We start from the raw sequence: 24,496 nt of genomic DNA, 5'->3' as shown, positions 1-24,496 counted from the left end.
CAAACACAATCTCTTCATCTACTTCCTGTCTGGTCAGATTCTATGTCTTGTGTATGTATCGTAACGTTTCAGTGCTGGAGTTCTTTCTGCTCATTTTCTTGTAAGCTGTTGCTTCATTTTTGTGATAAAGCTGCTTGCATTGTAACAGTAAATCATTAAATCACTAAATGAAAAATTATATTATAAAATTATATGGGCAGGGTTTAACTTAAATGAAATGTGTTTTATAAAAATATACTGTATAATTAAGTTTGTGCAGGAAGCAGATCTTAATGTGGTATACGATGGCTTTCAATTTGAGAACGTTTTCTCTTCTCTCCCTCTCGCTTTTTTCAGGTTTTCAAAACAAAATTTTTCATGAGCAAACCGACATCATAGACCTTTACACTCCTGTGGATCTGTGGTGGTGGATTTTGGGGGAGGGGGTTGTGGGGGGTACACGGTCTGAATGCTGGACTTAGTAGAGCATTCACTCTTCATAGGCCCACAGAAATTTTCACTAAACACAAGATATGCACAACTTAGCTGTTGTCTGCATGTTTGTCTGCTTTTCTGTCTAATGGCTGATTTTGTTGATGCAAATTTTCAGGGTCAATGCATGTCAAACAAGTACAGTAAAGTTAAGTAAAACATAGCCTGACGTTTTTGATAAAAGCCTATGTGAGTTTAGAGGCTAAACTCAGATGTGAAGTCATGTCCCAAAAATGGCGATGCATTATGCAAATTTGAAACATTATTTTTTGAGGATTTATTTGAAGGGTCTCTAGTCGTCCAACTGCCAACTAGTTGTTAAGGGATGTAGACCAGTTGGAAATATTTCAAAAATATCAAAATATGTACTTTTTAAGCTTTTAATTTTTTAGCTTTTTAAAAGCAATGCCACTATAGCCATCATCATTTGTTGAATCTGTCATTTACCTAATTGAAGGGCTGTGTTCTTGCATTCATTCTGCACTTTTTTTTTTTTAATTATATATATATATTGTTGCACTATATACACATGTAGATGGGTGTCCTTGGCTGTTACTTGAGACTGCTGGAATCTGTTCCATTCAGTTAATCTCTGTCTTGATGTTTTTGAACATCAGAACACACCCTTTGTGAACCCTCCCTTAAGAAGCAAGTGTGACCCTAAACTAGAATGTGTAGTTTTGTACAGCCCTTGTTATTTCACTTCACCTGTGCATATGGAGGTTTGTAGGTTGTGCTAAAATTGCTTTAGTGCCATTGAACATACTGTGCTTAATTTGAACATCTGTGTTTCTTTTTTTGAGTTAGTCACTTTCTAGAATGACCTGCACAATTTTGTATGTGTGATTTATTTGTTTGTCAGTTCTATCTGTAGGTCATATTACTTTTTTACAGATCCTTTTTGTCTCTGTGTAATCTGTCCCTCTGGGATGTCTCTGCTGAAAAGGACTGTTTTAAAATGTTTTAATCTAATCTGTGGGGAGATTTTGCATTTGCAGCGAGGCTGGCTCTACCTGATTATCATTAACTGCGTATGAAAACACAGTGTAAACTAGTGTGAGGAGTCAGATGACTGCCCAATTAAGTGGAGCTGCTTGGAGCAAAATCAATATTGAGCGATCCAAGTCAGTTTGCCCTCAGGGGAACATGTGATCATATAATTTAGATTTGTCAAGTTTTCTTAGTTGCACTATAGATGGATGCACCATACACACTAATCTGATCTATTTTTGTGGATGGAATTGCTTAATCTCAATGAGCAACACATCTGAAGGTGAGTGATTAACAATTGACAGTGTCTCACCATTACACGAGTCTGCATCGGCCGTTCTGAAGTGCTTTCATATGACTGGCACGAAATCAGGAGGGGATTAAGGCTGATGTTCACTTGCCTCCTACAGTGTACCACCCATTGGTGGTGGGGGGGACTTTGAGTCCCACTGCCATATTTCACTGGCTGTCATGCTTTTGCTGCTTGTGCCCCTGTGATGGCCTTCCCTTGGGCTTCTCCCTGTGCTGAGATTTACCTACCCACTGTACATGACAAATTTGTCTGGGGCATGTGAGTGAGATCCACTCTCCCAACACTAACCAATGTAAATGGAAGTGCTGGTGAGGAGAACACCTTGATGTTAGCCATTTGCCTCCAAAGTGAAAAATTGCTCAGATTTATCACTGACATCATGCTGATCATCAACTGCAGATCATTGCGACGGTGAACAGGTCAACTCAATTTGACCAGGCTTAACTCCTGCTTACATTCCTCTGAACTTTGGCTTTTGTTAAGAGCTGTCTGACCCATCATTTTGATTGATTTTTTTTTAAAAAAAATTTTTTTTATAAAAGATGTAAGCTCTTTGTATACATTTTAATCCTGTAAGATTGGGGAGGGGAGAATTGGACAACAGTTCAAAAGCTTTTGTCGCATTGTAACTAATCTTTAAGCGGCAGTTTCCCCTTCTTTGTACTTGCACTGGAGGAGAGCTATTTGTGTCATGAATTATTTCAATTGCTACTTAAGGAAGTGGCAGACAAACTCTTGTATTAGCTCAAAAATGTGTCGGGGAAAGAATGTGGGTGGGTGCCTCCTGACAGTACCACAAGTTACATTAGTCAGATGCAACAATAACTGCCAAAAGGGGGAATAGAAAAAAAAAACCCCACAAAGTGTTCAGGATTGAAATGAAATGTTTGCTGGGGAGGGCAATCCAGTGACTCATGTTGTTTTACTCTTTTCCTCCCCCTGTGGAACATTTAACGTATTAAGTTTGTCTTGTCCTTTTAGAGTTTCAATAAGAAAGATGAAGCTCTCTCAATTTATTTTCCCGTTTTTTTTCACAGGCTGGGCGCAAGGAGAAGAGTGATGCCCTTAATATGGCCATCGACAGGATGACTAAGAAGACCCGTGACCTACGTAGACAGGTTTGTATACCACCACATTTCTTAAGTGGAGAGGTTCATAAAGCTGATCACAGAATCACATTTATTTTTATATAGGTGTCAGTGTATGAATACTTATTTATGTTCCTCTACTTAATAATAAGGTAGAATTCAGGTCATTTGGGCCACTTGTAGCCGTTCATTTCAATGACAGATTGGCCCAGTTTACCTGAATTCAACATCACAAACGGTCCATCTCTTGTTGCATGCAGATTTTAATATGCATATTAAAAATAAATTAATCAAGCCAAGGGGATTTCAGTGATCATATACTGGCTAAGGAACCTAATGTCTGCATATTCATATTTTCAGCTGCGAAAGGCTGTGATGGACCATGTGTCAGACTCTTTTCTGGAGACCAATGTTCCACTGCTGGTATTGATCGAGGCTGCCAAGAATGGTAATGAAAAAGAAGTGAAGGAATATGCCCAAGTTTTCCGTGAGCATGCCAACAAACTGATTGAGGTAGGCACCTGTTTCTGCTGTGTAAAGTGCCAATTACTGTCCCTGGTCTATTGCAGATTTTAATTTCTGGATTTGTTTCAAAACAAATTATGGATCATTAAAACTCATACATTAATACTAATCCAAACTGGCTATTCTTGTTTTAAATATTGCATCTCAAAAGAGTAAACATGAGCGTTGAGCAAAACGATGATTGTAGGATGGAGTTGATTAGAACAAAATCCTGTCATCTTTGGTTAAGACATCTGTTTCTCTTGATGTTTTGAGTATGTGTTTATCAGTTAGATAAGCCTTCATCTCTGGGTCTTTAATTGCTCTCTAATTATAAGAGGTGTTTATGCAGAAATGTGCAGCTCTAATCTTGACCAGACTAGATTAAAAGCAGATATGGGTCAGGATTGATGACCAACAAGTAACTAGTTGATTAGGTAGTCGACAACTGCGTTTATCTAGTTTTATTTTTCCAATTCTTTTTTGTTTTTGTTTTAGCGATTCTGCTTTGAAGGTGATCAATTTAGAAGGGTTTAGGCATGCTGTGCTTTGACATGTTGCATCTATAAATTAATCCCTATCAGTAAGTATTTTGTAATATTCACCACCTTCAACGATATATTTCAAGAATATTATTGTCTGACTACAAATTGCTTGCTGTGAGCAATGTTCCCACCAACTAGACAATTTTGAAAATACGCAGTTTTCATCATCCCTAATTTAAAAGTCTCTTATGCCAACCACAAAATGGGAAGAAAAGAGATAGAAACTGTCTCTTTTGTTAATAGTTATTTGCACTTGAATGGGGGGAAACTTTTTGGGTTTCTGATGTGTCAAGCATACTGTTGCAGAAATAGAATACATTTTAATTAGAGCCCAACCGATATGGGATTTTTGAGACCGATACCAATTTTTTTGGTACCAGTTTAGTATCATTCAAATGCTGACCATTAAAATAAAGAATAAAATAAATAGCTAAATAAACATCAGTACTGTTTAGTATCAGTCAAATGCTGACCATTAAAATAAAGAATAAATACAAATAAAATAAATGGCTAAATAAACATCAGTACTGTTTAGTATCAGTCAAATGCTGACCATTAAAATAAAGAATAAATACAAATAAAATAAATAGCTAAATAAACATCAGTACTGTTTAGTATCAGTCAAATGCTGACTATATTTATTCTGCCGAGTCAAGATAAACAGCGGCAGCTGTGTTACACCGTATTCTGCTATGCAAGTTCAGGGGAAACTTTCAACGATGGAAAACCAGACTTTTAAATATTACATTTTATAAATGACACAACTGGATTTGTTCGGTTGAAGGGGGTACCAAACTGTGAATCCTGAACAAAACAGTTTGGTGAATACATGTTTACTCATTAGCTTCCACTCAGCTGACAACAATGAAAGTAGCTACGTGATTCTCTAGTTAGCTGTAAGCTCGTTGTCACGGAGAGTAAAAGACGGACGTTGTTTATTTTACTTTCCAGCATTGTGTCTCACCAACTAGGCAACAACATAGCGTGAAATCAACACTCAACAGATACAATCCACCAATGCACCATTGTCTGCTGAGCTGCAAAAAGATACTCTGTTTACTTTTCAATCTGCTACATTACTGACTGCACTGACAAAACTATAGCTGGCTAACAGCAAACAGACATGAGTGACATGGTTGTCAGGGACAAGGTTAACGTTATTGAAAAATGAAAATGGAGTCATTGTGTGTCAACTTACCGTGATGACGCCGCTGAACTCCGCCCTGTCTGCAGAGCCACCGTCAGTTCAGCTCTGTAAACAATGGAGTCAGAGCGTGCTCTGCTGGACAAACTACACTGACACCAATTCTAAAGCATTGTTTTCTACATTATATGTTCTGAAAAAAGTTTTTTCAGTTTTTCGGTAAAATATATGCCGATACCGATATATCGGTGAAAGGCTAATATCGGTCGGGCACTAATTTTAATCAATAGCCAGCTTCATAACTATTTATGCCGGCATGTGCGGAAAGGCTCTCTGTCATGACTACTTGATCTGAGCAAGCCATAGCCTTTTATTGTTAATGCTTCATATTTTATGTATCAGACAGGAGTCGACAAATTTATATTTTATAGTGCGGGACAAATGCAGCAAGGCTCTTGGGTTTACAGTGCCAAAGTGGTGGAATCACTGCGTTTGTATGGACGGTCACAACTGTGAATAACATTTCGAGCCCAGCCAAAGAGTGAAACTCCTTTGAGCCCAAGGTTAAGTGCTGCCTCGGGGGAATCATGAAACAGCTGAATGTCCTGCATCTTATTGATGGACTTCATGGAGAAATCTGCATTGTCGTGTCTGTTTGCGGCAAACTGTATTCACGACCGATAAATAGACTGCGTCTCTTGTGGCATTTTATATTCCAGATAGATGTTTTCTCGCGGAATCACTGGGGGTTTTATATCTCATGCTCGCATTGGCAGGGTCAGCGACAAGCTGACAGAAATGTTAGCTATTATCATTAGTTTTTCAAATCTGTTCATCTTAGTCCCTGTGGTAACACGTCATACAATGACATTTCAGACTGACCTCTCCTCACAGGGGGCAGGCCTTGCCCTCTGTGTGACACGACACGTACAGAGGATGGGCTGGTGAAGGAAATCAAATTGAAGGCAAAAGGAGTGGTAATGAGTAAAAGCCTTTGGGTCCCACTGGGGGCTAAAGATAGTCAAAGCATAACATGTCAACAAGTCACATCTATCTCCATTTCTCCCTCTTTCCCCTCTCATTCCTCCTCCTTTCTGCCACCCCCTTCCATTGCCTACACTTGACACCAGCCAGTGGTAGCACCATATGGATTCCAACCTTAATCCAGACTCGGATTACATGCCCAAAACATGGGCTCATCTTTTGATAATTCCATTTGAGAGGCGTTTACAGATGATTTTGCGTGCTTGAGTCACGTGTGGCAAGGTTTGTCTTCCTTGTATATATTAAATGCAAACATTCCATTGTAACAAAATGGATTGTATGAAGCAAGTTTAAAGTTGGAAAATGCTGATAAACATACACCTGTGACTGCACATTCTATAGTGACGTTCCAAATTGTTGTTGCTTTAACGTAAATGGCCTACAGTTAGGCTAATGAACTTGTAATACTTGGTGACTATCACTTATAAATGTAACTTTAGTGAACATTGGTGTATTTTATCATATAACTGTTGCTGCTGTTTTAAAAACACTTCATATTAAGCCTTTACCATGGTAAAATCACAAATTCATGCCACCTTTGTGGCTTTATTTGTTGTTGTATAAACCAAATGAATAGTGCGCTAAGCTTGTAGTCTAGCTGTGTAGAGGTTCAGATAATGCATGACCCTTTTGTTGTCTGTGTTGTATCATGGATGGTAGGTAGTGAGGTTTTGAATATGTAGGTTATTCAAAAAAGAAATACATTGTCCGGAATAGCTAGAGTGTCTCATTCTTGGTTCGTATTCAATCTGTTGGCAAGGAAACGTATGCTTGTGCATTACAGATTTTTCTGACAATATATTCATGAATTTGCCTTGTGTTACAAAATAATCACAGTGGGTTAGAAATTATGTGCCATACACTATAGGAATTCCTTTGTTGTCAATGGCTTTCATCACTAAGAAAATCTAATAAATTTTTGACAGGCAGTTAAGACTTGCCTTGCAGCAAGAGATGGTAGTGGAGGGAATAATCTTAACCTCTTAACTCTGTGCTTGAATTAGCTCTCGTCCTTCAATATGGTAACAATTATTCTCAACTTTTGTAAACAGTTTTTTGAACAAGTAGACATAATGACTAAGTACTTAAGTACACACACAATGTGGTGTTCATTCTTAATCTTTAAGGTACGAAAAGCTGTGCTATATTGTGAATATAGTCACGACTAATGGGCATTGCTAGACATTATGTGCTGCGGAGTACCTGCAATACGTTCAGCTGTGACTGTTCAGAATATGGAATGGCCTTGAGTGCCATATATTAAAAAATGGTTAATTATTATAATATAATAATAATATAATAATTATTATTATAATTATTATTATTGTATTATTAATTAAATATTAAAGGGATAGTTTACCAAAACAATACATTCTCACCCTCATGTTGTTCCAAACCCATTTTACTTTTTCTCTTCAGTGGAACACAAAAGCACAGTGTTTGGCACAATGTTAGCCTCAGGCACAAATCACTTTTTCCATACAATGAAAGTAATTGGTGACTGAGGCTAATATCACTTTGTGTTCTGTTGAGGAAAATTATGTGGGTTTAGAACAACATGGTGTGTAAATTATGACAACATTTTTGGGTGAAAAAAAAAAAATATATATATTTTCATTAAAACATTATTTTTACTGAAGAATATTCATGAGGTGCCATCATTTCGCTCGTATAGTCCTTGACATGTAAAATTAGATTAAAAGATGATCTCTTTTGGTGCTATGCAGTGACATACATTATAACTAGATGAACAGGTGTTTTACATCATAGCTATTTCTATATCATTTATTTTAACACATCTGGAATGCTGTATTGACAGTCATCTGTTAAATTACTGCATTATAAAAATTTTTTTTTTTTAAAAATCCATAATTTAGTTATATGAATGATTTTTATTTTTTGTACAAATGAGAACCTGCTTCTAACCACATTACCTAAATAAGTGAGATGATTTATGGTGTATTGATAGCTTTCCCTTGGTCAGTTTAAAGTTCAAATATGGATGTGAATATTGCTGTAGGGAAGCAGTTTAATTTGCAGTACAATGAAGCATCCATGGGTACAGCAGGGATGGAATAGCAGCCAACTCTTCCCTCCCTCTTTTTCCTTTTGCAAAAGGCATGAAGTCAACACACTCCAGGGGCTGTAAAAAGTGCCAGCTACGTATCTCCCCATCTCCCTCACTCTCTAAATTGCATTCTCAGATACCAGCATTCATTCAACTCCATTTTTAGAGTCCTTTACATTGAAGTCATTACAATTATTGGAGGCCCTCCTGGTAACCTCCATACATCACAACAGAACTCTGCAGTACCCAATTTGTGAATGTTCTTTTTTTTTTTTTTTTTTTCCTGAATGCCAATTATGTTGACATTGAACGTTTGAGATTGCAGGAAGAGCAGCAACTTGGCTCTGAGTTTTTGCACTTAGTCATAGAAGCATGTGGAGGTTCGGTTTTTATAGCGTGAAAAGCCTCATTCCTGAAACAGGCTAAAAATAGAGCAAGCTTAGTTTTATTGCCTCAAGGCCTTGTTCTCAGAGGTTCATGGCTGCTCAAGGAAAGCTGAAATTTTGCGGAACTAAACTGTCATGTGCGACAGAGAGAGAGGGAAAGAGAGGGACAGGGAGAAAGAAGAGACAAAGAGAGACAAAAATGTGTTTGTATCGCAAGTTATGTATTTTAATACAGAGGGGCTGTGTGGGGTTCCGACCAGCTGCGAATGAAGAACGGTCTAATCCGATTTGAGCTTTGAATGCATTTAAATATTTCAACTTGTGCGACTAGACCGTATGCAACCACCTGACCAAATGTGATGTATTCCATTCAAATCTATGACTGAGAAGTGAGAAATATTGATAGTTTTTGTCCTAAACTTTATTCTTAATGCCTGCTACTCCGACAGATTGTACAGTTATGAATGAAGTCAGAAATGATCATTTACAATATATCACAAAAAGTATTTGTAGTTAAATATGTGATTGTCATTTATTTCTGCGCTTGCAAAATCGTATTTTCATAAATATAAAAACAGTAATAACAGTAGTAATAACACTAATAATAATAAAAAAAATAGTCCTTGATTTTTAATCATGAATTTGAATTCATTTGTCTGCTCAACAAAATCACACATAGTAATGGTTAGGTTAGGGTTAGTAGCAAACCTCAGAATACAAACTCGCATAACCAACAACCATCAACTTTCTTTAAAACCTTTTCTTTTTTGATCTTTCTATATCTCAAGTGACTGCATGCTCTGACATTGCGATTCACAAGTGTCTTCTCACTTGCAACAAATAGTCCATTGCAAGCAAATTAAAATTTCATTACATCTCTGTGTGTATATAAACTCAGCAAAGAAAGAAACGTCATCTTTCAACTGCTTTTATTTTCAGCAGACTTACCATGTGTAAATATTTGTATGAACATAAAAAGATTCAACAACTAAGACAAACCGAACAAGTTTCACAGACATGTGACTAACAGAAATGGAATAATGTGTCCCTGAACAAAGGGGCGGGGTGGGGGGGCGGGGGGGGGGTCAAAATCAAAAGTATCAGTCAGTATCTGGTGTGGTCACCAGCTGCATTAAGTATTGCAGTCCATCTCCTCCTCATGGACTGCACCAGATTTGCTAGTTCTTGCTGTGAGATGTTACTCCACTCTTCCACTAAGGCACTTGAAGTTCTCAGACATTTCTGGGAATTGCCCTAGCCCTCACCCTCCGATCCAACAGGTCCCAGACGTGCTCAATGGGATTGAGATCCGGGCTCTTCGCTGACCATGGCAGAACACTGACATTCCTGTCTTGCAGGAAATCATGCACCGAACGAGCAGTATGGCTGGTGGCATTGTCATGCTGGAGGGTCATGTCAGGATGAGCCTGCAGGAAGAGTACCACATGAGGGAGGAGGATGTCTTCCCTGTAACGCACAGCGTTGAGATTGCCTGCAATGACAACAAGCTCAATCCGATGATGCTGTGACACCGCCCCAGACCATGACGGACCCTCCACCTCCAAATCGATCCCACTCCAGAGTACAGGCCTCAGTGTAATGCTCATTCCTTCGACGATAAACGCGAGTCCAACCATCACCTCTGGTGAGACAAAACCGTGTCTGGTCCAGCGAAGGTGGGTTTGTGCCCATAGGCGACGTTGTTGCTGGTGATGTCTGGTAAGGACCTGCCATACAACAGGCCTACAAGCCCTCAGTCCAGCCTCTCTCAGCCTATTGCGGACAGTCTGAAGACTGATGGAGGGATTGTGCGTTACTGGTGCAACTTGGGCAGTTGTTGTTGGCATCCTATACCTGTCTCGCATGTGTGATATTTGGATGTACCGATCCTGTTCTGGTGTTCTTACACGTGGTCTGCCACTGCGAGGATGATCAGCTGTCCTTCCTGTCTCCCTGTAGCACTGTCTTAGGCATCTCACAGTACGGACATTGCAATTTATTGCCCTGGCCACATCTGCAGTCCTCATGCCTCCGTGCAGCATTTCTAAGGCACGTTCACGCAGATGAGCAGGGACCCTGGCGTCTTACTTTTGGTGTTTTTCAGAGTCAGTAGAACGGTCTCTTTAATGTCCTAAGTTTTTATAATTGTGACCTTAATTGCCTACCATCTGTAAGCTGTTAGTGTCTTAACGACCGTTCCACAGATGCATGTTCATTAATTGTTTATGGTTCAATGAACAAGCATGGAAAACTTTGTTTAAACCCTTTACAATAAAGATCTGTGAAGTTATTTGGATTTTTACAAAATTCTTTAAAATCCAGTGTCCTGAAAAAGGGGTTTCTTTTTTTGCCGAGTTTTATTTATATTTATATATATATATATATATTGTGTGTGTTATGTTATCGGCCGATATTAGCCTTTCACCGATATATCGGTATCGGTGTACTTGTTTACCGATATGTGCCGATATGAAAACTTTTTTTCAGAACATATATTGCAGAAAACAATGCTTTAGAATTGGTCTCATAGTGTAGTTTGTCCTGCAGAGCATGCTCCGTCTCCACTGTTTAAAGAGCTGACTCTGAACTGGCGGTGGCTTTGTAGACAGGGTGGAGTTATGCTGTTTCTCTTCACGGTAAGTTGCTAACTAGTTTGTGAAATACATACTGGAAAGTTAATAAACAATGACCCCATCATTTTCCCTTTTCAATATTACTAATATAACATTAACCCTGATACTGATACTAAACAGTAATACTGATGTTTACTCAGCTATTTATTTTTATTTAATTTTTAATTAAATATGATGTTTAGTTAGCTATTTTATTTTATTTTTATTCTTTATTTAAATGGTCAGCATTTGACGGATACTAAACAGTACTGATGTTTTATTTAGCTGTTTATTTTATTTTTATTCTTTATTTTAATGGTCAGCATTTGACTGACACTAAACAGTACTGATGTTTATTTAGCTATTTATTTTATTTGTATTTATTTTAATGGTCAGCATTTGACATACTAAACAGTACTGATGTTTATTTGGCTATTTATTTTATTTGAATTTATTCTTTATTTAAATGGTCAGCATTTGACTGATACTAAACAGTACTGATGTTTATTTAGCTATTTATTTTATTTTTATTCTTTATTTTAATGGTCAGCAATGTATAAAAATGTCAAATATTCTTTGATTAAAAATATTTGTTTAATAAAGCAGTCTTCTGAGTACCTCTGCATAGTCATATCAGTGAAAAATCCACATAGAAAAGGTCTGTTTTCATTACAGCTCAAAGTAACTATATTGGCCACCATATCAGTAATCGGTGAATTTTCCCTCTCCAAAATCGGTATCGGTTTCAAAAATCCCATATCGGTCGGGCTCCTATATATGTATATATGTTTTTATTTTTTACTTTGATCCTATTTCCCACAAACCTTTTGAAGTGCAGCCAATGATTATCAGGCATTATGCATATATAAATCCTAATGTGGGCAGTGTTGTTGGGCTGGGCGATATGCAAGAAATATTTTCACAATATTTTTATAGAAAAATATTGCATTTGTCAGATTACATAATCCCCCTGGCTGAGGGATCGGTGATTATTCTTGCTTGATTATGATTTAAAAATGTATTTGTTGAAACACGAAAATCTTAAACCAAAGAGCTGTCAAAAATACTATATAACCACCCTTCCATTTGCCGTCATGCAAATATCCGTCTATGTCAACAGGTGGAAAAATGACAAATTAAAATCGAGACAGTTATATTAATTATTAATAAAGATAATAATTGAAATATAAATCAATTTGAGGTGTTTTTAGATTTGATTTAATTGCATGTGTAGGCTAGCCTACATATCAAGGGAACCTGCAGAGATGCGTTCACAGTGCATGTTAAGCACGAAATGCTTGGTTGGAAGAAATAAAGCTACTGTTCTAAACTCTGAGCACCTCCTGAGAATGTCTTGGGTCATTTGCAGCATTCTCATAGATGACAATATTCTTGCAAACTGTTTTCAGACGACTGAAACAAAAGAGTGAGAGCTCTTTACCCGCGCATGTTCCACGAGACACACTCCCGCTGCACGCCTCTGGACCCAAGCCATATCTAGGGACCAGAATGTCAGAGAATTGGGGTGGGCTCTGAGTCGGGCCAGTCAGGAACCATCTAGCAACCATATAGAAATGTGCTCACAACCACCCACAACACCTGCATGTGCCGGTGGGTTTTGTACTGGAAAGCACCACTCATTTCCAGATATGAAAATCAAGTTCAAATTCAACACTAGTTAGGGTTTTAAATAGGATGGAATCATTTTTACATTGAGAGAAATAGATGTTTTATGTATATAGGTTGGTGGAATTTGTGTCCATAGCTTTCACATGACATTGCCATAGAATGGCACCATGAGCTTAATACAGGGACAATCCCCCTGGAGAAACCTGGGGTTAAGTGTCTTGCTCATGGCACAATGGGTGATAGCTCATAGATCACTCCTCATGGGGGTTGTTCCAGCAAACCTCCCAGTCTCAAACACATGGACATAGAGCTGTAATCTTCCAGAGTGGCCAATAGATATGCAGTTGAGTGGCCCTCAGGACAGATTTCCATCAGACAGTTCAAGCCAAGCTGTGTGTGTGTCATGGTGACCACATTAACAAAGATGTGCTTCAGATTCTCCCCTGGCCACTGCAGATGGTCTCCTGAGGTGGTTTCAAGTCTTGTAGAATGAGACGAGAGCAGCTAAACACTATTGCGCTTACTGAAGTGCTCCTTGTTCAAACTCTTGGCATGTATACTGTTTTTAATGCTTTACTAGTGTGTTTTCTAATGGCACCCTGCTGCTCGAGATCCCCTGTATGGTGCTTGAGCAAGAAAAAGAGCGGAAGAGTGGTGTTGTCTCTGGTACTCCTGTAGTCAGTGGGGCGTTTTCTGCAACTACAATGAGCTCACTTCAAATTTACACTCCACTTTATTCTGTATTTTTCCTCTGAAAACACCAGTTCTCACATATTGTACAAAGGTGGAAGATCTCCAAGCAGTCCCACTACACCAAGGCTGTACAATTTTGTTCGCGTTTGCGATTAGGAATTGTAAAATGCCAAATTTAGCCAAATCGTACCTGTGACGTCATTCATTTCCACCTACAAGGAGCATTGCAACAAAGAACATTTACAATTAGTCTAGTGTCTGCTATTACCACATCTCAAGCACTTGAACTTTAGCGGGTTGCTGTGGAGGCGTTGTCAGGGTCGCGGTAATGTTCCTTCTATTGCACTCGAGTCTTCTGTTACAGTCTGCGCTCAAAGCAGCCGGAACTGATGCGAATAAATAATAATGTGCCATGTTATTACATATTATTATTATTATTATTAGCCCTCAAAGTCATTGAGCATTTAGTTGCTCGATTTCATGGGGATGAGCTTAAACACTGGTGCTTTTGACTCATTCTATTCTTAAACCATTAAAATCAATGTGTTAATAAAGATTCTTAAGTATTATTATTTCAGAGCAGGAAATACAAACTCTGGGGTGGTAGTGGGGGCAAATGTTCAGTAAAGAAAATTACAAGGGTGTAGCACCATGATTTATCTTGTGATGAATATTATAGTAGTGAAAATATATCATTATTAAATATATCATTAAAAATGACATCAATATTTTTGTAGGCCTAAATAATAAAAATAGTAATAATTTTAAAGAGCATCTATTATGGTTTTTAAACATGCATAATTTTGTTTTAAAGGTCTCATACAATAGATTTACATGCATCCAAGGTCAAAAAACACTTTAATTTGCTCAATTTAAATTGCAGCATTACCTTTTTTTCCCCAGTGTCAAAAATGACTCGTTCAATGATCCGTTCTAAAGGATTCTTTCTAAACTCCTCCTTTCAGATAGCCTACTCTGCTCTGATTGGTCAGATGTCCCAGTCTGTTGTGATTGGCCTACCGCTTAGTGTAGTGTTTGAGGTTCAAAGCTGTTCGCGAGTAGCCAATGAAGACCAGAGGCGGGGTTTTTTGTTACCAAATTACGTAGGTTAGTACAGGAAGGAAGTCTGGATTTACTAATGACTCGTTTCAGGTGTTCAGAATCGGTTCTTTCTTTTGGGAGTCAATAACTCCATTTGTTGTGCACTTAGATTTTTGAAACTTTGCAGACTTTTTTTTACATTCACAAACAGCTATATAACACACTACATGAAAGGTAATATTAAAAACCCTAATAGTTGCTCTTTAAAAAGAACTGATTGTTCTCTTGTGTGCTAATAATTTAAGTGAATGGATTTTTTTTTAGTTCACTAGCACCAGTGCTAACTCCTAAAAATAAAAAAAAGTGTCCAGCCCTACACTAAACAAATAAGTTAAATTCTTCTCAGTAAAATTTAAATAAAATGACTCTTGCCCCAAGTAATTTAGCTATTTAGTACTATGCTGTAGTGGATTATTATGGCTTATAATGCTTGTGCAGTCATTGCGAGGCAGCAAAACCATTGCAGTTCCAAAAAATGTATTTCTTTGCTTAAAAATTGGCCTCTGTAAATAAATGCTAATTATGTCTCTATTCGCTCTGAATGTTTTGGGAAATCATGGGTAAGAAGGGAGATTTGTCGGTCAGTGTGACAATTTACTCTGAACACTATAAACGTCAGCAACATGGCCTGTGTTTGCTTACCTCAGCACGGTGGATTTTAGCAGACTGTAGAGTTTCTGAAAGTGTCAGGAATATTTGCCTCACTTTCCTGAGATAACAGCAGCGTGGCACAGTAGTGATTTAATCATCTGTAGGAATGCTGTCAGCCATCATCCTGTGAATTACATTAAATATATTCCCCATGTGGAGAAAAGACCAGTCCTCAATTTTAGGCCCAGCTTTTGTTTTTTTCGCTTAATGCTCAGGGGGCCCTTCTTTCTTCAATATTATTTTACCATTTTATCAAATAATCAGATCAACAGTTGACAGCAGGTGTGTATTATATTAAAACTGATGGAAGGAAAAGTTTATTTTTTACAATTACATTTGTCATGTCACTCAAAGCTACATTGTGTTCTGTTTTAGGTGGCTAACCTTGCATGCTCTATCTCCAATAACGAGGAGGGAGTGAAACTGGTGCGGATGGCCGCTTCTCAGCTGGAAACGCTTTGCCCTCAGGTACTATGTGCAGCATCTTCCGGATGCCCCAGTGGCACGTTTACTCCACCCTCAATCCATTGCAGCTCTAACATCTTTTTAATCTGAGCTCCAATGACTTTCATTCATCCCGGGGCTTTGAACTCAGCACATGAAGCTCTCCAGGACAATAAATGTGGCTTAATCTCAATCCTAATCTGCAACAATTTATCAAAGTATTTGTGGATCAGGGAGGCAGATGAAAAGAAATTGGCTCTGATAATCAAGACACATGCTTGCAATCATGTTTTCGGTTCTCTTGCGTCTTAACGGTGGATTAATGCTTTGTTTGTGGTAATTGCAGGTGATTAATGCAGCGTTGGCCCTGGCTGCCAAGCCTAACAGTAAGGTGGCCCAGGATAACATGGACTTGTTTAAGGAGCAGTGGGAGAAACAGGTGCGAGTGCTTACTGACGCTGTGGATGACATCACTTCCATTGATGACTTCCTCTGCGTGTCTGGTAAGCCGACGTCAAAACGTCAAGCGTGATATTGGCTCTGAGACATTGGCTTTTTCTGAAACCAAAAGCAGCTGCCTTGCTGCCCAGTCAATCAAAAACTAGGTAGCTCCAATGAAAACTGTTTTCAGGGGACTTTTCCAAGGCACATGATTTAGATCAAGTTCAATGTTGCTTTTGTGAGTATACTGTTCTGACTACAAGCGAATTCAAGAAAATCTGGCTGGCGTGCGGACTGGATTATGACAATTTACTTCAAGCATACTGTGCCAGGGCTCCAGACTTCAACTAAAATGGTCGCAAATGCGACCAGGAATAATTGATTGCGACAATAATTTAACATTAGTCGCCATTGCCGATAGTCGGGTTGTGTGCGTTCATAAGTGGTTTCGTCAGTTATCATCTTGTGAGTTATTGAATACATATTTATAGCGCGCACCACCAGTGTGTCTCGTGCCGCTTTTTACCCATTCTGTTTCTGACGAGCTCGCTGCACCGCACGCAACAACAAACCCAGCGTGAGAGAGGTGTGAACAAATGACTCTTTTGAACCAGGTCTTTTTCATGAATAACCCGAAAAGAACTGAAGGTTTGAACTCAGGAGCTCAGGTTAGCAGTTTGAATCAGATTCACTTTCTCACCGAATCAGCCGTCAGTGTCCTCGCATCTGGGAGTGCAGACATTTCAAAATAAGAGTCCCAAGTGTATTTCGGCTTCTTTATAATTAACAGTCCCGTATTGTATACCACTTTTTTTCTACTTGTAATTATTGATTGGGATTGGAGTAGCACAATAAACACACAAGGTGCAAACATTCATTGATGCTCAACAAGGCAACACTACTATATGCATACTATACTTTATGTAATTATCTGTAATGTAGATTCTGAATAGCAGTACTAAATAAAATATTTGATCTCTTATATTTGTATAAATTATGAAAGGGGTGTGAACATTTGAGACAAAAGTGAATGCAAACTCATCTTCTCAATATATTCTGTTTATTAAACCTCCGATTAATGGGTTATTGGCTGTCTTCGTCTTTATATCTAGTTTCTGAACAGCAATCTAAATAGAGCAATTCTATGATTTGGTGACAAAAAACAGCCTTTTGGCTCTTTAATGTTTCAGTTTAGGAGCCAATGGCTCCCAAGTCATTTTTTTTTTAAGTCTGGAGCCCTGCTGTGCAATCAGCAACGCAGACGCGCCAAGTATACTTTGGCCTTTAGGCTGGCTGACTGCCTTCACCTCCAGTCAAGGACAGATTGTAGTTTACTGTGTTGATTTGCATTTTGTAGACACCCGTTGCTAAACTTTGTGTGCAGTCTTTTTTCGGCTACCCTTGTGATTTCCGTTAATGTTCTTAAGCCAGGACAATGTAAACACAGCATGAAGGATGTGGATTGCCTGTCTTTTTGCATGTGGTTAGCGCTCTGTAGTCTCTCCAGTGCCTTGTTCTTGTTGTGTTACATGAGTCACTTCAAACATTGTCTTCTCTCTTTGTGTGTTTCTCTCTTTTTGCTCTAGAAAACCACATTCTGGAAGATGTTAACAAATGTGTCATCGCCCTGCAAGAGAAGGATGTCGATGGGCTTGATCGCACCGCTGGAGCCATTCGAGGAAGAGCTGCACGCGTGGTCCATGTGGTCACCTCTGAGATGGACAACTATGAACCTGGAGTCTACACCGAGAAGGTTCTTGAGGCCACTAAGCTTCTCACTGATACAGGTACAAAACAGTTAAACACTGTAAATCTGAAATGTTTTTGAGGTAAATGTCCAAATATGATGAACATTTTTAGATTATTCATCTAAATAAAATGTGCTCCCTATTGAAATCTGCTTTTTCAAATAATCAATGCCTGTGGGATATATTATTTTTGGAGATGATACGTGTGTGTGTGTGTGTGTGTGTGTGTGTGTGTGTGTGTGTGTGGTATTGATTTCTTGTTTAATGTCAGAAAATGCTACACAGACATCCACAAATAGTTCTGCTGCCAACTAGGCCTGAGTTTCCTTAAGTATGTTTGCAGTGTTTAGGTACAAGAGTGCTGGTTTAAAATAATGTTAACAGCTTCTGCCCTGCTCACCAATCTGCATAACATGGCTACACCTCTGAGGCCCGAAAATGCTTTTTAGATGGGCATCACACAAGGTTTGGAGACACTGCCTAAGACCAGCATCTGCACTCGAGTTTTGTTTGCAAGATAATATGTAATATTATTTCTGCAATATGAAATGTAATATTACTCTAATGTGCGATTTACATAATAGCTTTAGGATGCCATCACGTTGCTTTCTAAGACTGGAAGCACAGAGATGGTTTATTCCACTGGGACACAGTGTAAGATCCAGTTCATTGCAGGACCTTCTCTTGGGAAATGCTATGTCACATCTTGTTTGCTCAGCAGAGCTGTGCTATAATCTTAATGGCTGGGCAGTGGGATATATGGGCACTAAAAAGGACGCGTTATGTCACCAAAGATGGCTTTAATTACTTTTAGACTTAATTTGGCCTTAAACCCTCTGTGTATGCAAAGCTCATATCTTCACTCTTTTCAACTTGTATCTTACCAGTGTAGCTCATACCTTCACTCTTCAACTTATATCTTACCAATGTACTCTCCAGTGCAGTCCTAAATTATGAATGAGATGGGTTATAATGTAGATGTGCTTGGTGCCCATGGGGAGGGACCGTTACTTTATGGCTGGGAGGTAGTGCGAAGCTGGTGGGCTGGCTTTCCAAAGTGCTTGAGCAAATAGCCACAGATCATGTTAAGTCATGCACCTCGTTCCCCCAGATTTCACAAGGGTTTGGTGTAGGGTCGCTTAGGCTAACTACATTCCCTGTTGCTCACTCTGCCCGAATTTTAGCAGGAAATGCAGTAGCTAGGCTAGCAGCAAGAACCATATTCCAGCCATAAAAGCTTTTTGTAATCATCACCCAAATACAGTTAATAATTTAACAGGCAATCTGTTAGTTCGGTTTACTAATTAAACAGAAAAAGAAAAAAGAAAAAACACTTTAAGGAACCAAATTAAGCTTTCAGGCTGGAAGACATTAGTTTCTGTTGTGCTCACTCAGAGGAAGTTGAAGCTTACACCACGTTAAGAATCCTTTGGGAACAGATTAGGTATGAGCGCTGTCCCTTGCACAAAACAAGGGAAATCCCTCCTTCCAGCAAGACTCTGGTTCCTAAAGCCTCTGAATGCAAAGAGTGTTTGTGTGCCTTTGCGGTCTCGTTGATACCTGTCTTTTGATTGATTATTTAAGAGTGCCTCTGGATTAAGTGTACTCACCTGCCAGTCTTGGCGTTAAGTAAAGCCTGATTAAAAGTTTGCCCTGAGCAGTCATTAAAATCCACCAACACATCCAGCATGAATTTCTGTGTTTGGCACAGCTGTGTTGCAGTCGTTCCAAGTCGGATAAAAGAAAGTGTCGAAATTCGATTAATCAGATCTAATTTGACTTATGCATTTCTACAGGCATACTGTCTTGATTGAATTGCACTTCAGCTGACTCCTATTTACCGCGTTGAAATATAATTATTCCCAGTGAAATTAATCTCTAATCTATCTTTTTGTTTCTAGATTACTGCTAAATGTTTCTGACCTTGTTTGTACTCTGTGTTTACAGTGATGCCACGTTTCACTGAGCAGGTAGAGGCAGCTGTCGAAGCCCTCAGCGCCAACCCAAGCCTGCCAGTTGACGAGAACGAGTTCATTGATGCTTCACGTCTGGTGTATGATGGCGTGAGGGACATCAGGAAGGCCGTGCTCATGATCAGGGTGAGCAGTAAAAAACTTTCTCTTCCTGACATTAAAGAGCATTGGAGTAGAATTTTTTTTATTTTATTTTTTTATTACATTTTGTAGCTGTGTCAACCACAAAGGTCTTCGGGGCATCCTGAAGTTCATGCACTTCCATGTGCATTTTAGCCTTTATCTTTTTTTTATCTCCAATGAGAGCTTGTAATTATAAGGTAAACTCCGATAAAATGAATCAAAACTCATTTGGTATGAGAGGCAAGGAGAGGGCAGGGTTAATTAGTGGTTTGCTCAGTGAGCATATAAATAACCTAGAATAATACTTTACCTAGACTGAATGGTTTATGTGTGCGTGAGAGTGCCAGAGACCGATAAATTGCTTGTGGTGCCTTATTATTAACTAATGGTGAACTTACAGCTTACAGCTTACAGTCTGACAATGAGCAGACTACAGTCCTCTCCTGCCATGCGGGGAAACATGCAGACCCTTTAACTCCACTTGCACCAAGCAACTAGGTTAAAGGCAGTAACTGAGGCAAATATAATTTTGTAGTTACAGACTGAGTTTTTAATTAATTGCAAAGATAATGTACACTGAATTTCAATAATTGTCAAATAAGGAAGTGTTTTAAAATGAATTAGCGCCTTTAGTTAAAGCAAAGAGTGCGGTCACGACCAGGATAATGAAGCCGAAGGAGCATGTGATTAAAGGAACTTTTTTAAAATGGGCATATACCATACACACACATGTATCTTCTATTGATGATTGTGCTCTGATTGCAATGATGCTTGTATTCATCACCTCTGGCTCTCTGCATTTCTTTGCAGCAATTGTATGCGTGCACGTTGTTTGCTAAACATCAACCAGCCCTGTCCTTTCAAACGTCAAACTAATGAGAATTTGTATCGACTCCAGTTGGATGCAGACAAAACCACACGTCCAAGTTGTACTGAGGTTTTCATTAATAACTGAGGGCTTGAATTGGAATAAACACCAAATTAGATGGGAGACCCATTACACTGTATTTGCATTATAATGCATAATTGATTTTAGAAAGGGGATTTAATTAGCATTTTCCCTTTATTTTTACATGCTGAGAGAGCTGTAGTGCCACATTTGTTTTCCACACTAGATACCCTTCTCTAGTTATCTATATTGAATGAACTAAACAAAAGGCCCTGTAGCAGTCACTATATACTTGTTTGTTGTTTTTTACATGGCCAAGCCTTTAACAAGCCTTTGCTCTGAAACATGTCATGCCTTTGTCTTTTATAGGTAGGCAAGCATGATCTTTGCCATCTAGTTTGTTCAGACAATGTGTATAGGGAATTATTTTGGAATGTTCCAGTGCCCTTGTTCTAAGACTGACTATTTTTTCCAAACCGATAAGAAACCCCCCAAAGATCTGGCAGTCGTTTTAACAGAGTTGTTAGTGTCCTGTTTTAATACACACTGCAGACATTCTGAGATAGCAAGAAAGAAAAATTTCTCCTCTATTGTTCTCGTTTAAAGTTATTCCCTGTACCACGTCAAGCTCACGCGTTTGGACAGAGCATGAGTACTAGCCAATCGACCAACACTAGTGCCCAGTGGGCATCAACTTAACTACTATGTGAGAACTCCTCGATTGGAACAGACAAGTGTGCCACTTGGGCTACTTAAGATGGACAGACTCTTTAACCTCAGTAAGTACTGCGCTTGCAGTCCTCACCGGCCAGCCGTCACCTTATATTTGATAGCCAGGCAGCTCTCAACTCCTATTGAAGGGATGTCACCAGTACTAATGGCCCTTCTATAGCGCACATCCTTATAGATGCCGAGCGGCTACTGTAGCAGGTAAAGGCCCTGCCTGTACCTCACTTTGCCCACACTGCTTCAGGCAACTCACATTGTTTATTCTAATGCCTGCTCAGTACTGCCCCAGTTTATAGACGTGATGCATTCTCTTGGATGGCAGTTCCTCTCGCCCTCACACAGTAAATCATGTACAGTGCTGTGAAAAAACATTTCTTCTGTTTTTGTGTATATCTCATACAGAATTGTTTCAAAATCTAACAAAACAAAGGCAATCTGAGTAAACACAAAATGCAGTTTTTAAATGATAATGCCATTTATTGAAGCAAAAAGTTATCCAATACCAACTGGGCCTGTGTGAAAGTATTTGCCCCCTTAGTTACTAAATCCCCAAATCTATGAAACTGCATTCATAATGAGTTTCAGCTGGAGTAGACACACCCAGGCCTGATTACTGCCAGCCCTGTTCAATCAAATCAACACCTAAATAGAACTTTTTCAGCAGCTTGAAGTTGGCTAAAAGTTCTCACCCAGTAGCACCCTATGCCAAGGTCGAAAGAAACTCCAGAAATGATGAGGAAAAAGGTGATTGAAGTACATCAGTCTGGGAAGGGTTACAAAGCTATTTCAAAGGCTCTGGGACTCCAAAGAACCACAGTGAGAGCCATTATCTCCAAATGGAGAAAACTTAGTGAACCTTCCCAGAAGTGGCCGACCTTCCAACCTTCCAAAAATGTTCCAAGAGCACAGCAACGACTCATCCAGGGAGTCACAAAAAAGCCAAGAACAACATCCAAGGAACTGCAGACCTCACATCAATAAAGGTCAGGCAACTCACATTGTTTGTGAGTCACTGTTCATGAGTTCGCTATCAGAAAGACACTGGCCAAAAATGGCATCCATGGAAGAGTGGTGAGGCAAAAACCACTGCTAACCCAGAAGAACATTAAGGCTCATCTGAATTTTGCCAAAACACACCTTGATATGATCCTCAAACCTTTTGGGATGATGTTCTGTGGACTGATTAGTTGAAAAGTGGAACTGTTTGGAAGACAGGGGTCCCGTTACTTCTGGTGTAAATCAAACACAGAATTCCACAAAAAGAACATCATACCTACAGTCAAGCATGGTGGTGGTAGTGTGATGGTGTGGGGATGCTTTGCTGCTTCAGGGCCAGGGTGTCTTGCAATAATTGAGGGAAACATGAATTCTGCTCTCTTCCAGAAAATCCTGAAGGAGAACGTCCAGTCATCAGTCCGTGAGTTAGAGCTCAAGCGCAACTGGATTATGCAGCAAGACAATGATCCAAAGTATAGGATTAAGTCCACCTCTGAATGGCTCAAAAGAAGCAAAATTGAAGTTTTGGTGTGAACTAGTCAAAGTCCTGACTTGAACTCTATTGAGATGCTGTGGCAGGACCTAAAACGGGCAGTTCATGCTCAAACCCTCCAATGTAGCTGTACTATAGCAGTTCTGCAGTTGATCAGTTGAGCTTATAGGACTTGATAGTACAATCCCTTAGAATAATCGACAATATCTTGGGTGGGTGGTAGGGGTACTAACTTCATTGGGGTCATCAGGTGGGCACCCTCCTCCTTTGGTGTTTCGTTGATAAGCCCACGACACCTCCAAAGGGCTCAACAGGGACACCTGGTGTCCCAGGTGCGCCCCCCTCCGCTCTTGGTCATTTTGCAGCTCAGTTGGGATCCTTTCATTTTAGACATAGCCAGTTGCTGCTTCTCTCAGCAGCCTCTGACAGCGACCTGACGGCTTGTCAGAAAGCCTGCCCTCTGACTCCCAACCCCTTCAGCAGCCTAGTTGTTGATGTAGCCACAAAACCTCTGCAACCAACCTCTACGGGGAACAACTGGGTTCTCCAGCCCCGTTGAAGTGCCTCGGCTGCTAGGTCTGAGTACTTCAGCCTTTTATGCTTCACAAACTGCAGCCTTCCATGACACAGTTAGTTCCACGATGAACAGGGACTTTTGCGAGGTTGACCACAAGATTAGGTCCGGCCTGAGATTAGTTGTAATTATCTCAGGCGGAAAGGTGAGCTTTTGGTCTAGGTCAATCTGCATTTTCCAGTCCCGGGCAGCCTCCAGCAGGGTTGATTCCCTTCTTGGAGTTGACTTCACTGGAAGTTATCCTGCTCTTATGAAGGTGGTGGTTTTTGAGAATCCAGGTATTGGGAAGAGAGGGCATTGGTAGTAGTTCTCCTTCCCTCCAGGGTAATCGCCAGTTGTCTCAGGACCTGGTTGTGCCTCCAGGTGTAACGGCCTTGGGAAAGACTGGTTTTACAGCCGACAAGGATGTGCCTTAGCGTTGCTTGGGTTTGACAGAGAGGACATGATGGATCTTCTCCAACCCACTGGTTTAGATTCTTGGGCATGAGAAGGACATCGTAGGTGGCTCTAATGATGAAACTAAGTCGTCTTCCATCTCCCAAAGATCCTTCCAGGTGAGCTTACGATGCTCCAGGTTTTCCCAGTTAGTCCATTGGCCCTGTTTGGACTGCAAGTTTGCCTTTATGCAGCTCTCTGCTGCCTCCTGCTGCTGGACCTTGGCTACTACCAGCTTTCTTCTCTGGGTGGCTGTCGCCTTGTGCCATATGGGTCTTCCCTGAGTCCAAAACCCCCTCTTCCCTGCTGCACCTGTCCTACGATGTTTCTATGCTTGAGAGCAGATTTTGTTTGCTGTACGGCCTCAGACAGGGTCCACTTCCTCCCAGTTGCCAGTCTGGGAGCTGCGCTT

The 24,496-nt window shown here is 39.7% G+C and overlaps 1 protein-coding gene across 3 annotated transcripts in view; it reads left to right on the top strand.

The window, feature by feature from the left end:
* The window catches only part of LOC127418297 (catenin alpha-1-like), a 141,140-nt gene that overhangs the window by 83,713 nt on the left and 32,931 nt on the right, over nucleotides 1-24,496 (top strand). For all 3 annotated transcript variants that reach the window (XM_051658823.1, XM_051658825.1, XM_051658824.1), the window contains exons 8-13: nucleotides 2,812-2,892; nucleotides 3,223-3,375; nucleotides 15,615-15,707; nucleotides 16,030-16,186; nucleotides 17,711-17,911; nucleotides 19,820-19,971. In XM_051658823.1, coding sequence (XP_051514783.1) covers nucleotides 2,812-2,892; nucleotides 3,223-3,375; nucleotides 15,615-15,707; nucleotides 16,030-16,186; nucleotides 17,711-17,911; nucleotides 19,820-19,971 — 837 coding nt within the window. The remainder of the gene's footprint in view (nucleotides 1-2,811; nucleotides 2,893-3,222; nucleotides 3,376-15,614; nucleotides 15,708-16,029; nucleotides 16,187-17,710; nucleotides 17,912-19,819; nucleotides 19,972-24,496) is intronic.

The sequence above is a fragment of the Myxocyprinus asiaticus genome, chromosome 27 (assembly GCF_019703515.2).
Source record: "Myxocyprinus asiaticus isolate MX2 ecotype Aquarium Trade chromosome 27, UBuf_Myxa_2, whole genome shotgun sequence".
Lineage (NCBI taxonomy): Eukaryota > Metazoa > Chordata > Actinopteri > Cypriniformes > Catostomidae > Myxocyprinus > Myxocyprinus asiaticus.
The sequence above is the reverse complement of the archived record's forward strand: the minus strand, read 5'-3'. Positions and strand labels throughout refer to the sequence as shown.